This window comes from Aphidius gifuensis, linkage group LG5, assembly GCF_014905175.1.
Source record: "Aphidius gifuensis isolate YNYX2018 linkage group LG5, ASM1490517v1, whole genome shotgun sequence".
Lineage (NCBI taxonomy): Eukaryota > Metazoa > Arthropoda > Insecta > Hymenoptera > Braconidae > Aphidius > Aphidius gifuensis.
The window spans coordinates 21,262,253-21,278,361 of NC_057792.1; the positions used below are offsets into that span (position 1 = coordinate 21,262,253).

Here is a 16,109-nt window from a genome sequence, read left to right on the forward strand (position 1 = left end):
AGATATTTTATAAAAAATATGTTGACTGACTCACAGTTACAACGTGACTGTTAATTGTATTTTTAAATAAATTTTTTTTTTAGCTTTCGCTTATCTTTGTCATTCCAATTTCCACTGAGTAAAAAATAAAAATTAGAAAAAAAAATATAAATATGTTTGTAAGCTAGACAATGAAAAGTTGGATGACAGTGCGAGTATACAAATTTGAACCACCTTTTTGATATTTCAAATTTATAATTTAATGATTTTTAAATTTACAAAAAAAAATTTTATACAGTTTTATAAATATTAATTTATTACATTTACAAGCAAGATGTTACTATTTTTATAAAAAAATAAAATACAATAGTTGGCTCTTATCTTTTAGAATTTTTTTATTGTTTGAAGTAAAAATATATATACAATTTATGAAATAAAATTAATATTGATTTTTTTTCCTTATCCAAAAACTGATAAATATCTTAAAATAATTGTGGTGACGTATTAGAGAATGATGGACTTTTATTTTGTATTATACATAAATTATCTTTTACCATTTTTTTTTTTGTTTTTTTTTTTGAAGTAAAGATTTCTATACAAGTTATAAAATAAAATTAATACTGTTTTTTTTTTTTTCTTATCCAACAACTGACAAACGTCTTCAAAAAAAAAGTGGTCAATTAGTAATGACTTTTATTTTGTATTATATGTAATATTCAAAAGAAGAAATATTAATTTTAATCAGACAACACCTTGGGAGCACGATAAATGATTTTCCGTTGAAGAAGTTCTAAAACAAATATTATAAATTAATTAGTCACTTATGTACTTAAATATTTTTATATATGAAAAAATTATAATCTTACATTGGATATATTGAGGATAGTTGAGGTCGTTTGTATAAAGTATTGTTTTGATGTTGCACTGTTGCAATACCATTATCAGGACTGCGTGAAAAAATTTCTCTGAATCCTGATCTGTAGTGTTTATTTGTGCTAACATAAATAATTGGATTTATCACAACACAAGCACATGATGTCATTGATTCAACAACATGATAAACTGGATAATTTCCTTCTGAATCAAATATATTTACTAACACTGTTGGTAAAAAACATACCAAAAATCCAATGAATATTTTAAACATTAATTTTGTAACTTCAGTTTCTTGACTGTCTTTGTTATTTGGTACTGCTGCTGCTGTTGTTGTTTTTGTTGATTGACTTGGTAAATACGTTGACATCTTTTTACGGCTTTCTTTGATTTTTTTATAAATACAATAGTAACAAAAACTAATAACAATACAAGATAAAAAAAATTCAATTGGAATCATAATTTTTTTTGGATTTGCAAATTCTCCATCATTTTTTAGTATTTCGCAAATCAGTATTTTTTTATCAAAACCAATGGATCCCCATATTCCAAATGTCATTGGTAAAAGTAGAGAATAGCTTAATATCCAACTTGATATTATCATTATCAATGTATTTCGATATGTATAAATGTCATTATGAATTTGTGGTTTAACAATCAAAATATATCTGAAAAAGATAAAAATTAAATTCCGTCGATTAATTAAAAGACAATTTTAAATAGTACATTCAATAAAATTGTTTAAATATACAAAAAAAAAATTTTTTTTTACCTGTTAATTGCGATTGCAACAAGACTAAATAGTGACACATTCATATTTCCATAATACACTACTATAGAAGCTTTACACAAAAAATTATTTCTTGTGATAATATAAATTGTCATTAATGGTAAACTTATACTTGAAATAATCAAATCAGTTATTGTCAAATTCATAATAAATATTGTTGTTGGTTGTCGACGTAATTTTTTAAAATTAAAAAATACAATCGCAGTCAATGTGTTACCTGTATGGAAAGAAAATATTAAAAACTCTAAAATATCAAATCATATATGGATAATTTTCTACTTTTTTTTTGTGCATACCAAGAGTGCCAATGATCACGAAAAAAACTGTAAGAATAAGCACAGTAATTGAAACACATGGAGGATATTTTTGATTACTATTATCTTCATTAGATGTCTTCCAAAACCAACTTGTATCCATTTCGATTAAATTAAGTATCTACTTAATTATTTAATTTAAAATTAAAATATAGTTAACACTTGTCAATAAATATAAAATATGTTGACTGTTACTCAGGTACAATGTGACTGGCTGATGATTGTATTTTTAAATTGATGTTTTCCCAGGTCTAACTTATTTTTGTTATTCCATTGGAATAAACAAAAATTAAAAAAATAATAAACATGTTTTGATAAATTGAATTTAGTGATTTTTAAGTCAACAAAAATTTTATTTAACATATACACATAATAATTCATTCATTATATTGACAAGCAAGTAATTAAGCTTTATCGTTTGGGTTTATTTATTTTTTCAAGTAAACAAATATAAACAAGTTTAAAATAAAAAGCGGGATAGTTTTTTTGTGTTTTTATCAGCTGATAATAATTTAAAAGACTAAAAAAATTCAATTTGTATTTAATATAATATTCCGAAAAAATAAAAATAGTAATTTTAATTAGCCATCACTCTAGGGACTTGGTGGACTTGCAGAAGAGCCATATGATGCATTATTTTCTGTGAAAAAAGTTCTAAAACAAATATTGTAATTACAACTTGATTATTTCAATCATATATTTAAATATTTTTACTTATAAAAAATTATTCTTACATTGGATGTATTGTGGAAGCTTGAGGTTGTATGTTTAGAGTATTGTTATGATTTTTAGTTGTACCAACACTGTCATCAGAAATTTGTGAAAATAGTTTTCGGTAAGCTGTTCTGTAGAGCTTATTTGTACTCACGTAAATAAATGGATTTATTACAACAGATGCCCATGATGCTATTGAATCACCAACATGAAAAATTTGATAATTTCCTTGAGAATCAATTATATTCACCAAAAAAGTCGGTAAAAAACATGCCAAAAATCCAATAAATATTGTAAACATTAATTTTGTAATTCTTGTTTCTCGATTTGATACTGTTGTTGCTGTTGTTCTTGTAGTTGGTGAATGTGATAACATTTTTTGACGACTTTCTTTAATTTTTTGATAAATACAATAATAAGAAAAAGTAATAACAGAACAAGGTAAAAAAAATCCAACAACAATTAAAATTATCTTTGGGTTTGCAAAATCTCCATCTGTTTTTAGTAATTTGCAAATCATTGTTTTTTTGTCAAAACCAAATCTTCCCCATACTTCAAATATCATTGGTACCAGCAGTGCGTAACTCAATATCCAAATTAATATTATTATTATCATTATATTTAGTTGTGTATAAATTTTATTGTAAATTTCCGGTTTGACTATCAAGATGTACCTGATGAACAATACAAACAAAAAATGATTAAATTAAATTTTTTCATCAGTAAATCGTATAAATAATTGATTTAATTTATTTTCCAATGATTTTTTAAACCTGTTGATGGCAATTGCCATGAGGCTGAATAATGACACACCCATATTTCCATAGAAAATCATTGGAGATATTTTACACAAAATACCATCAATTACGTCATTTGTTAAATAATCAATTGCAAATAATGGCATACATATTGTTGACAGCATTAAATCAGATATTGTTAAATTAATAATAAATATTGTTGTTGGTTGACGACGTAATTTTTTATATTTCGCAAATGCAATAACAGTTAATCCATTACCTGAAAAATAAAATTATTGTTTATTTTAAATGTCAATCTAATTAATAAGTAATTTTTTTTTTTTTTTTTTCAACTGCTCTTACCTAAAGTGCCAATAATACAAAATAAAATAGCAAACGACGCTGCAATAATTGCAATAGATAATTTTATATCGTCGTTTGAATTATCTGCAATAATCCCACTTGTGTCCATTTTTATTTGAATGAAATTAACACAAAAAAATTGCTGAAGAGTTGATTAAAAAAAAAACTAAATTTAAAATTAAATAAAATAATATAAAACTACATGTAGTTAACATTTTTTAATCTATTCTTTCTTTTTTTTTTTTTTCAATGTCGAGTGGGTCACAGTTGTAATTTGACTGATTAGTTTTTTTTTTTCAAATATATTTTCTTTCTTATCTTTGTTTCTTCATTATATGTAAAATATAAAATAAAAAAAAAAAACTACGACGTATATATAGAGAGTGATAATATCACCTTAATTATTAAAAATAATATGACCAAGACAGTCTCAGTTTTTTGTTAATAAAATATTTTTTTGAATATTAAAATTATAAAAAAAAAAAAGAATTAATTATCTAATTTCAATTTCTTCACTTCAAAGTATATGAATAAAAATTATTCATAATTTATTTATTAAATTTAAAATTTACAGTGAATTAAAAAAAAAAGATAAATAATTTTATTGACAGAATAGTTTTAATTAAATACAAGATATACTTTTTCTAGATTAAAAATAAAATAAAAATTATTACAATTAAAAAATTGATTAATTTTTAGACATTGCTCTAAACAAAGATAAACATCAGTATTTAAACCTTATCGTTTTGGTTTTTTTTTTTATTTCCTGAAGTAGTAAACAAATATATACACAAATTTAAAAATAAAAACAAAATAGTTTTTTTTATATTTATCAGCTGATAATAGTTTAAATATTCAGATAAAAGTTCATAGTCACTTATTGAAGACCAACAAATTTCTTTGTATTTTATTTTGTATCTATTATAATATTTAGAAAAAAAAACTAATAATTTAAGTCAGCCACCACCTTGGGGACTTGGTGAGCTTGGAGCAGAATCATAAGATGAATTATTTTCTGTAGAAGACGTCCTAAAACAAATATTATAATTATTACAACTTAATTTGACATTTAAATATGTAGAAATTTTTTATATGAAAAATTATTCTTACATTGGATGCATTGTGGAAGCTTGAAGTTGTCTGTTGGAATTATTGTTATGATGTTGAATTGTAACAACACTCTCTTCAGAAATTTGTGAAAATATTTTTCGATAAGCTGTTCTGTAGAGTTTATTTGTACTCACGTAAATAAATGGATTTATTACAACAGAAGCCCATGATGTTATTGAATCACCAACATGAAAAATTGGATAATTTTCCTCATAGTCAATTGTATTTACCAAAAATGTTGGCAAAAAACATGCCAAAAATCCAATAAATATTGTAAACATTAGCTTTGTAATTCTTGTTTCTTGACTGTCTGTTTTACTTGAGACTGCTGCTGTTGTTCTAGTTTGAGTTGGTGAATGTGATAACATTTTTTTACGACTTTCTTCGATTTTTTGATAAATGCGATAATAGGAAAAACTAATAACAGAACAAGGTAAAAAAAATCCAACGATAATTAATATTGTTTTTGGACTTGCAAAATCACCATCTTTTTCCAATATTTCACAAATCATTGTTTTCTTATCGAGACCAAAAGTACCCCATATTTCAAATATTGTTGGTAAAAGTAGTGAATAACTAAATATCCAAATTGATGCGAGCATTATTATTATATTTTTAGTAGTATAAATTTTATTGTGAATTGCTGGTTTGACTATCAAAATGTATCTGAACGAAAAAAAAAATGAAAAAAAAGAATTGAATTAAATTTTTTTATAAGTAATTAGCTTTTAGTAATTTTTCAAACCTATTGATTGCAATTGCCATGAGACTGAATAATGACACACTGAAATTTCCATAAAACAACATTGGAGATATTTTACACAAAATACCATCAATTACGTCACTTGTCAAAAAATCAATTGCCAATGATGGCATACATATTGTTGACAGCATTAAATCAGATATTGTTAAATTAATAATAAATATTGTTGTTGGTTGTCGACGTAATTTTTTATATTTTGCAAATGCAATAACAGTTAATCCATTACCTGAAAAATAAAATCATTGTTTATTTTAAATGTCGATCTAATTAATAAATAATTGTTTTTCTTTTTTTTTTTTCTTTGCTTTTACCTAAAGTACCAATAATACAAAATAAAATAGCAAACGATGCTGCAATAATTGCGATATATTGAGGATATGATTTTTCATTGTCATCACCATTCATCAACACACTTGAATTCATTTTTATTTGAATCAAGTTTTCACAAAATATTGATGTAAAATTGATAAAAAAAAAATTAAATAAAATATTATAACACTTTACACTGTTAACACTTGTAAGTCAATTTCTTCTAATTTATTTTTCAATGTCGAGTGGATCACTGTTCTAACTCGACTAACAAATTATATTTTTTAAATATATTTTTTTTTCTTATCTTTGGTTTTTCCACTGTGGGGATATAGAATGAAATAAAAAAAAAAACAACTACGACGTATATTTGATTCGATAATATCACCTCAATTATCAAAAATAATATGACCAAGATAATCTCAGTTCTATTAAATTGAACATTAATTTTATTGAAGTGAAGATCATTGATAAAGATTTTTATTGGTAGATAATTATTACAATTAACAAATCAAGTAATATTAAACAACTTTATTATATCAATAAAAATATTAATTTATGCCATATTTACAAGTGGAGGTTGACATCAGTAGTCAAGCTTTATCGTTTGGGTTTTTTTTATTTCTTTAAATAAACAAATATAAACAAGTTTAGAAATAAGAATTAGGGCATGAGGTTGATGGAGAAATTACTCCGCCATCAATCCCATGCCGGAATAATTTCTCCGCCATTACTCCTGCCGGAGTAATTTCTCCGGAAATGGGCCAAAAACGGAGAAATGCCGGAGTAATGCTGGAATAATATTTCCACCAGGGCAGTTAATCATATGTTTTAGCGAATCTTTCACATCTATGTTTGATGGGACCCTGGGCCATTGTTTTCCGACCGTTTATATATATTTGCATGCGTGTCTGATCACATCTGGTAAATCTGAATTTACCGTTTCCCGAACCATAAGAGTATATTTTTGTGTTTTTCCATCATATTTTTTAATTGTCAAATAACCCGCTTGAAATAAAAATGACTTGAATGACATTTTCTCATACTCCCCATGGTACGTGAGGTCAAAATTATCAGCAAAAAATGATGAATTTTTAATAACGGCCAGCATACTTTGAATGTCAGTAAATGAACTGTTGTGTTCACTTAAACTTCTTCCCTCCCAATATGAACAGATTTTTTTTTTTTTTAAAGCATTTTTTATAGACCATGGATTATAGACAGTCTCAACATTTCTCTCGGAAAATTTGTATCCATTATTATTTATCTGGTCTTTAAAAATTGACGTCAATTTCGAGTGAAACCACAAATTGCATTGACATTTTCCTCATTTGTGATATCAATCAAGTTGTTAGCTGCATGGAAAATATCAGCCATCCCAAATCTGGTATCCCCCGTAACTAGCACCATTTGTTTGCTGATTCCTATATGGTTTTTTTTTATACTGGCAAAAAAAAGCGTCATTACATGAATGATGTCATCTTTTATTTTGCAATTGTAAAATGGGAAGTCGTACTCATCAATGAAAACTACAATGTTTGGTTCATACTCGTTTTCCAAATCTACAGCTCCGTTGAATAAATCAAGTAATAAAGTCCGAATATTATTTTCATTCTTATCATAATTGATGTTTTATTTTTCGTAATTGTATTTTATTTCGTTTGTTGAATTATAAGGAAACTGCAAGAGCCGGTTTCGATTAAGTATTTTAAATAATTCGTCTTGTCAACGTAGTAACCACTGTCGATTACGTCTTTAATATTTTGACATCCAATAAGTTTATCAAACTAAAATGTAAATTTAATAAATTGTCAGTAAATGGATATTTCAAAACAAATTAAATTATTATTATTATTATTATTATTAGTATTATTATCTTACATTTTTTTCTACAATGCTGTTATTCATTTGCCCATCATCTTTTGATTTTTGAAATAATCCATTTTTAAGTTGATAAATAAATTTGTTTAGGTTTAAGTCTGGAAAAAATAATCATTCATATATTCCTTTTTGGTAACCCTAGAGAAAATGATTTCTCCGACTTTCTTCGATTTTTCTCCGATTTTCTCCGATATTTTTCCGTTTCCCTCCGATATTTTTCAGTTTTTTTCCGATATTTCTCCGATTTTCTCCGCATTATTCCGATTTTCTCCACATATTATTAAATAAAAATTTCGAAGAAAAATCGGAGTAAAACAAAAAACCATTTTTTCCGATTACTTTTTTATAAATTTTAATACTTACATTGTTGACGTGTCTGATTTTGAACATTTTATAAACTTTTATTTAAATTATTTTAAAAATAATTATATCTATAACAATTTTATCGAAATCAATGAAGAAAACTTGTGCGAACGCCCCCCAAAGCTAAAGCAAAATACTGCTAGATGTCATTACTGCCTATTTTTCCAGTCATGTGTTTTTGAGCTGTTGTTATTATTTATATTATTTGTTATGACTTATGACGTTTGCAATATTGTTGATCAACAAAAATAATTCCAAACATTGTAGTATTATTATAAACAATAACAATCTTGCATAAAAACAATAAACAATGTCATCGTGGATAACAATAACTCCCAGGTTAGTAAACAAAAAAAAGAAACATTAATTTATCAAAAACATTTATTTAAATGATTAATAATTATTTTTATTAGACTAGAGCAAGGACTGGAAATTGTCGAAAAAATAGACAGTGGAAAATTTCGTATTTTTGTAAATAAAATTTGCCAGAGTTTTTATTCATCAACAACTGGTAAAATTTTCAACACTGAGGAAGAAGAAAAATTACAAACTTCATTAAAAATTGATCAAGATGAATTAAATTTACTCATTGATACAGTTACATTGATTTATTCACAAGCTGCATTTAATACTGTCAAACCAGGAGTCATGGAATCTTTCATGAAATCATCATTTTCAATATCTCATGATAAAATCACAATATTTGTTAATTCATGGATGACTCATGCTAAAAATATCATTGACAATTTAAAAAAGAAATCAATTTTTCCAACACAAGTAAGTTTACTGAATATTATTTGACCTTACAACACAACAACAGCAACAACAACTTATTTATTTTCAGTTAGAAGACGTCAATTGGTCATTAAATGTCCAAGCATCAACATCTGATGATCCAAATGTATCCAAACCAGTTGCTCTAATTCAACTTGGACTAAGAAATGCTGATAAAAAAGAACGAGTTACAGTGGAATTTGATAAAAAAAGTCTAACAGAACTTTATCAAGGACTGGAAAAAATACAACAACAACTTGATGCTATAAAATAATAATCATCATCAATACATGTTGAGTAATACTTTTGTTCATTAAAATATATATTTATATTACAAAAAAAAAAAACAATACTGAAATATTTATGATAAATTGAACGTTGACATTGGAAGAGGAGGATGCTGATCAGTGTCATGAAATACTTGATTTGTATGAGTCTGTGATTGATTGTTATCATCATTATCATTTGATTTTGTTTCTATTTTTGATACTCTTCTTGATCGTGAATTTTGTGAGCTTCTATGTTTGTCTCGTTGATGATGCTGCTCAAATGGTATTGTCTCAAGCATATGTAACTCAGTTCTATCAAATAATTTGCCTCGAAAAACAACAAGTACCACCACGAGTATCATAAAAAAAAGTACAATTATCGTTGCTGCTCCAACAGCCCATGCTAGTAACTTGTCTTCTAAAAATTAAAACATCAAATTATCTTTTTTTTTTTAAATTGGTTATTCAAGTTTTTCAACTTACCATTTGAATTATCTCGCAATACTACTGATATATTTCTTATTTCAATCAGTCCATCATCATCATCAATGATAAAACGACAAATCCAATTACCAAAATCACTTTGACGTGGTATAAATTTTAAAGTACACATTCCATTTGTGTAATTCATGAAAAATTCTTCTCTAAAAAAATGTATTTTTCATTGATATAATTGAGTATGATGTTGATAATTAAAATTTGTAGTTAAACGAGTCACCTTGTGATTGAAGCTGATTCATTTTTAATACTTCTATCAATACCATCATGTATCCACTGGCATTTAAGGTCAGCTGGAGTTTCATGATCATGCTGAGGATCAAGTGTACATGCTAAAGTAACTCTTCTATGTACATCTGTCCACATTACTATTGCTATTTAAATATTAATTTATAAAATTAATTTGTTTCTTTATTAATTATTATTTTACATGCAAACATTGCTTACCCATATTAACACACGAGCTGACTATTTTATAAATTTTTTGCCAACTATGTAGTCACTGATGCGTGCAAACACATTGCATGATAATCATTTTTTAAATATGTTTAAGCATGATAACTGAAGTGCAATTACCCTGTTGAATTAATTTTTCTTTTGTTCCACATTGATAAAATGATAACAGGTAATGGTAGCATGAGCGAAATAGAAAGAAAAAAAAAAATAAATAACTGCTGATGATTTATTTTTAAAATTTATTTATATTAAATTACTTTGAATATTCTTTTTTTTTTTTTTTTTAAATCAACACAATTATCTAGATAATAACAATAATTTGTTTTATTTTTTTTTATTATTGATTAAGTATTTTTTCTTATGTTTTCTATCGTTTTAAATAATTAATTTATAGTTAATCAACAAATGTCAAATAAATAATAGTAACAAGGCAATGAATACATGAATATTTTTTTGTTTTCCTTTGACTCGTGTGTTGCACAATGAAAAACACAATAAAAAAAAAAAAAAACAGTGTAAATAATAATAGCACACAGATAAATAGGTGCGACAATAATAATTGATGTGCAATGAATATACACGAGTTCATGCACAAAGAATGACCTTGAAAAAATTGATAGAAAAAAAAAAAAAAAATAAGCACAAAAGAAAAATTAAACAAATGACATTTTAAATTAACATAACAATTAAATGCAATTTAATTATTGTACATAAACAATAGTGTAAATTATTATAATAATAATTATTCTATTTCTTAATTTAAAAACTCTTTTTTTACTTTTTTTTTTTTCTGAGCTTATTTTAAATTAAATCTAATGAGCAATGTTTTTTTATGGACGATCAAAAGAAAGAAGTTTAAAGAAAGAAGAAAATATAAAATATATAACAAATTACACAAAGAGCCATCATGTCGATTTGTTTGAAGAAAAACAAAAAGAAAAAAATAATTTACAATTTGTTCACTTCCACCACCAGTGCTGACATTTTTTTACTTTGTAATTTTCATTTTATTTATTTAATTTTTTTTTTTTTTTGTGTTCAGGAATCATTTGTACCTGGTTCTAGTAGACTTAATTTTGCTGGTGATGCATTTGTATAATTTTCTTTTCCATGTACTTTGGCACCACACGTCCAAAGACCTTCTTGTTCAGCAAGTGCATGACTTAATCTAACACTGCAATCACGTGCCTCAGGACCAACTGCTGGAAATTGTTTAACAACAACAGTTGTATTTGAATTAACTGGTGTCAATGACCATCTGCATTGCTCAACTGATAATGTTGTTACACATCTTAGTGATACACTTCCACCAGATGCTATTTGTATGTCCTGTGATAATTCAGAAAATTCAATTTTTTCTAAAACAAAAAACAACAAAAACAATTATACATCAAATGAAAGAAAGATATAAATTATTATTAAGTTATTCATCAATTATTTATTTACCTTGATCATCAGATACAATGAGTTTAATTGATGGTGATGTTAATACTGTGTTTGATGATGTTATTGTCACTCGACATGACCAGTAGCCTTGATTTTCAATTTGTATATGACTAAAATCAAGACTACAATTTTTACCATTTGTTGTTGTTGTAAATTCACGTACAATTGTTGCTTCAATATCAACAGTTAATGGTCGCCAAAGCCAAGTACAAATATCAACTTTTCCATTTACCAAACATTTAAGTGTTTCTGGTGTATTAACAAGTGCTGATTTATTTTCTGATATTTCTACAAAACTAAGTTTGCCTGTAACAATTAAAAATCATATATATTTTGTATTTTTTTTCATTATATAATAATTTACCTGATGGTAATAGTGTTAATTTAGCTGGTGGTGCTTCATGAAGATGTCCACTTGTTGTTAATCTAACACCACAAGTCCAAAGACCCTCCTCTTCATACAATACATTTTTAAATCTAACTGAACAATCATGTTCATTATCATTGTTTGGCACAAATTTTTTGATAACTGTTGGTTCTCTACTTGAATTAATTGGCTTCCAAGACCATTCACACTGAATTACTGGTTTATCCACAAGGCATTTCAACAATGCTGATTCACCAACTGATGTTTGTATACCACTTGATAATTGCACAAATTCCACTGTAATTTAATAAAATAAATAAAATACAATTTATTTTACAACTTGAAATAATAATAATAATAAAATAAATACCTTCTGATACTAAAAAACGTATGGGATGTGTTTTAGTAAAAATATCATTTTGATTAATACGTGCACCACATGTCCAAAGACCCTCTTGTTCACTTAATACATTTTTAAATTTAAGACTACAATCAGTACTATCAATTCCAAATGATGGAAATTTTTTAACTTCTAAATTCCATATTTCAGATTGATTAAACATTCTCCATGACCATTGACATTCTTTGACTGTTTTTTCAGTACGACATATTATTTCAGATGATGAACCACCAGGTGCTTCTGTTGCATTTTCAGTTTTAATAAATGTCACTGAAACTTCTGTTTAATTTTAAAATGAAATAAAAAAAACAATTAATTTATCATCATAAAAAATAAAAGGCAAAGATAATATAGATAAATTTAAAAATAATAATAATTTCTAACCAGGCTTTTCAATGATACTAAGCATTGCTGGTTCAGTACTGACAAATGATTGATCAATTGATTTTCTAGCAGCACAAGTCCAATATCCCATTTGTTCATGTTGTGTATCAGTAAATCTAACTGAACAATCATTATTATTATTACCAAATGCAGGAAACAATCTAACTGGTAATGATTGTGTTGTTTGTTGTGTTGGTTGTGATACAGTGTCAATGACTGTTGTTGTCGTTGTTGATGTATCATTAATTGTCTCCATTGGATTAATATCAGGAAGGGGAAGATGAACTGGCGGAAGTGGCCTCCAGGACCATTGACAGTCAATGACCGGTTCACTTGTTCGACATTCTAAAAGTACTGATTTACCAAGTGTTGCACTAGTATGCTTTGGTACGTCCAAAAATTTTACTGTATTTATTGATGTATCATTTATTAATGATGATAATAATATTGTTTCATTATTTTTTTTTATAGAATTTATTGATTTATTCAGCGATAAATTAATTTCCGTCAGGTTGAAACTACTAACATCATCTGGAACAGCTTTTAAATATTTTAAATTTTATTATTTCATGTTACAAAATAAAATATTATTTTTTTTTCTTTTTACTTGAAATATTACTTCAAGTATATTGGGTAATATTATTTGCAAATAAATATGGCCTAAATATAATTATTAAAAAGACACCTTCTATTCTAATAAAAATTTTTCATTGTTATAATTTTTAAGATGAAAGAAAAATGAATGAAATTTATTTTGCATCAAGGGTTTATGACCTGATCAATATTTATTTGAAATTTGAAAGAAAAAAAAAAAAAAAATGAAAAATGTATGCGTATATAGAATGTATATTCAATTTTTTTGTTTTTATATTTTTTTATTTAAATAAAAAGATGGAGAATGCAGGTGGGATAAGTATCGCCAAATTCCAGACATTGCATTTGGCTTTGAGGATCGTCCGACCAGTCCTGTCATGTGTGTATAAAGCCCCTTCGTTTAATGCTCCCAAGTGTATAGACTATTGGACCATGAATAAAAGATTGTACCGCGGGAATGTGATGCGGATCCTCTTTCGGTTTGTGTCTTGTATATTATATATATAATACTGACCCAAGGCGTTACAAGATTCCATCTTAAATGCCTTTGGCTTGAATTCGTGACGCGTTTTCATTCTATATATCAAATAAATTATTATTATAATAAATATATTTGTATTTCATTTCATTTCGTCTTTCTAACCATTTGTGGTATTATCTGCAGAATTTTATTATTATTTTTTGGGTTCATGGGCCTCAACTTGTCATTCTATAATAATATCAAAAATAAATTAAATATCTATGGCAATTATTTATTTAATTATTATCATTTTTTTTTTCATTTAATGGGAGAATTTTCTCAAGAACGCAAAACAGCGTGCATCCTGTATATTATTACGTAAACAAAAATTAGTCACTCTAATCCATACAGTGGTATATATAAATGACGTAAGTATAATGTCTGTTGTGCTTGTGACTTGTCGAGATGAGTCTTTTTTATTTTTTTTTTTTTTAATTCAACAACTAATTTGTTGTCTTTTTTGTTTTATAAAAATTATTAATTATTTGTTAGGGACAATGATATGTATAATTTTATCAAAAAACAAACTCGTGAATTATTGATAAGAGCAATTTAAACATTTGAATAATAAAAATTATACTATCCCAACATGTGTTTAACAAAAAATAAAAAAAAACATTATGATTATAAACATATATTAATTAAAAAGAAAAAGAAACAAAGTCTGGCAATTTGGTGCCAGTCAATAACTCAAGCTGATGTAAAAAAAATATAATTATTTAAAATTTAGTGCTTATCAAACAATAATCTATGTTTATTTTTTGGCAATTAATCATTATCATCATCAGCATGGTTTATCAGTGATATTAATTGCCTGATTATTATTTGATTAAATAATGAAAAAAAAAAAAAAAAGAAACATAAATTCACAATATATTTATCGTTAATTTATTTGAAAAAAAAAAAAATAAAAAAGACAACTTACCAGTGCATAGTGTTTGGAGTCCAAGTACTGTGACCCAAAATAAAAAATTATTTAAATACATTTCCCTTTTGTGTGTTTCGTGATTGCGACCACGTGTGTTAACGCAGCCGCTTTCAATCGATGCCGGGTCGTGGAAGGTCATCCACACGGATTCACCATTTACTTTCGCAAATGGTGTCTTATTAATATATATGTTTATTTGTTTCTATATTTGTTTATTTTTTTGACAGATGTCAATGACAATAAATAGTTCAATTAAATACACACAAATCAGCTGTCAATAGAAATACTTTGCACAATAGCACACGTGTATGTCAAAAATAAACTCACGTGTTTCCGCAAATAATTATTTAAAAATACGAGAAATAAAAATCAAGTTTATTTAAAACAAATATTTAAATAAAGGTTACACATTTCGATTTGTCTTATCAACTTCCTGCTGTCACTGAATTAACAAAACACTATATTGTTTTTTAACAATAAATTTTATTATTTCAACACATAAATAATGCACTATTAATGATAGTAAAAATTTAAAGTTTTATAAAATATAATTTTCACAATGCAATTGTTGATAATGTTTTTAAATATTATCTATATATATAAATTTGTTGGTAAACGCAGAGTGTGTCGCACGGAACACAAACGAAATCGTGCGGAACGTGTTCTGGCTTATAATCGACTGGATGCGTGGTTTGTTTGCTCCGTACCGTCAAGGTATCCATTCTCCACTTCCTCTTCGAATGCTTCTTCGTTTCCCCTTTTTTATTTTTTATTTTGCTATCTTCCTCGACGTTTATATTACACTCATACCTTCATACATTACAATTATTCATTAACTCTTTTTTTTTTTTTTTCATATTTATTTATTTTTTTTATTTTTATTGCAAACATAAAATCAAGTATCTACCTTCACCAACGAGACACAACAAAAAAAAATAATAATAAAATAAATAAACAATAAGTAAAATTTTTATATTTTCTTTTTAAAAAAATCTCGAAAAATTATTTAATTATTTAAAAAAAAAAAGATAAATAAATACATGGATGTTAAAAATGAAAATATTTGTTGAAAAAATTTAAATTTTTGTATTATTTAAATAAATATATCAAGATTAAATTTGCAGGTATTTTTAAGAGAAAAAAATAAAATTGTACAAATGAAATTTGCAGGAATGCGTAGTAATTTGAAAAAAATGAGTAAATTTTCTTATAAATATTTTTTTTCTTTGCGTCTTGAGAGGCTTGAGAGAGGATATACTATTGATCATCATCAATAA

The 16,109-nt window shown here is 25.8% G+C and overlaps 3 protein-coding genes across 3 annotated transcripts; 1 reads left to right on the forward strand and 2 right to left on the reverse strand.

Moving 5' to 3' along the window:
* Positions 1-4,726: 4,726 nt before the first annotated feature.
* On the reverse strand, positions 4,727-6,066 carry LOC122856569 (protein trapped in endoderm-1-like). Its single transcript, XM_044158251.1, has 4 exons — positions 5,955-6,066; positions 5,626-5,869; positions 4,881-5,546; positions 4,727-4,799 (listed from the first exon to the last, which is right to left on the reverse strand). Exons 1-4 carry the CDS (start codon positions 6,064-6,066, stop codon positions 4,727-4,729), a joined length of 1,095 nt encoding a protein of 364 aa, XP_044014186.1.
* Positions 6,067-8,396: 2,330 nt separating this feature from the next.
* Positions 8,397-10,743, forward strand: LOC122858495 (COMM domain-containing protein 10-like). The gene is made up of 3 exons (XM_044161428.1): positions 8,397-8,535; positions 8,610-8,973; positions 9,041-10,743. Exons 1-3 carry the CDS (start codon positions 8,507-8,509, stop codon positions 9,242-9,244), a joined length of 597 nt encoding a protein of 198 aa, XP_044017363.1. The 5' UTR covers positions 8,397-8,506; the 3' UTR covers positions 9,245-10,743.
* On the reverse strand, positions 9,274-15,632 carry LOC122858496. Its single transcript, XM_044161429.1, has 9 exons — positions 14,830-15,632; positions 12,791-13,330; positions 12,377-12,685; positions 12,004-12,303; positions 11,640-11,945; positions 11,249-11,551; positions 9,958-10,111; positions 9,723-9,883; positions 9,274-9,657 (listed from the first exon to the last, which is right to left on the reverse strand). Exons 1-9 carry the CDS (start codon positions 14,969-14,971, stop codon positions 9,332-9,334), a joined length of 2,541 nt encoding a protein of 846 aa, XP_044017364.1. The 5' UTR covers positions 14,972-15,632; the 3' UTR covers positions 9,274-9,331.
* Positions 15,633-16,109: the final 477 nt, after the last annotated feature.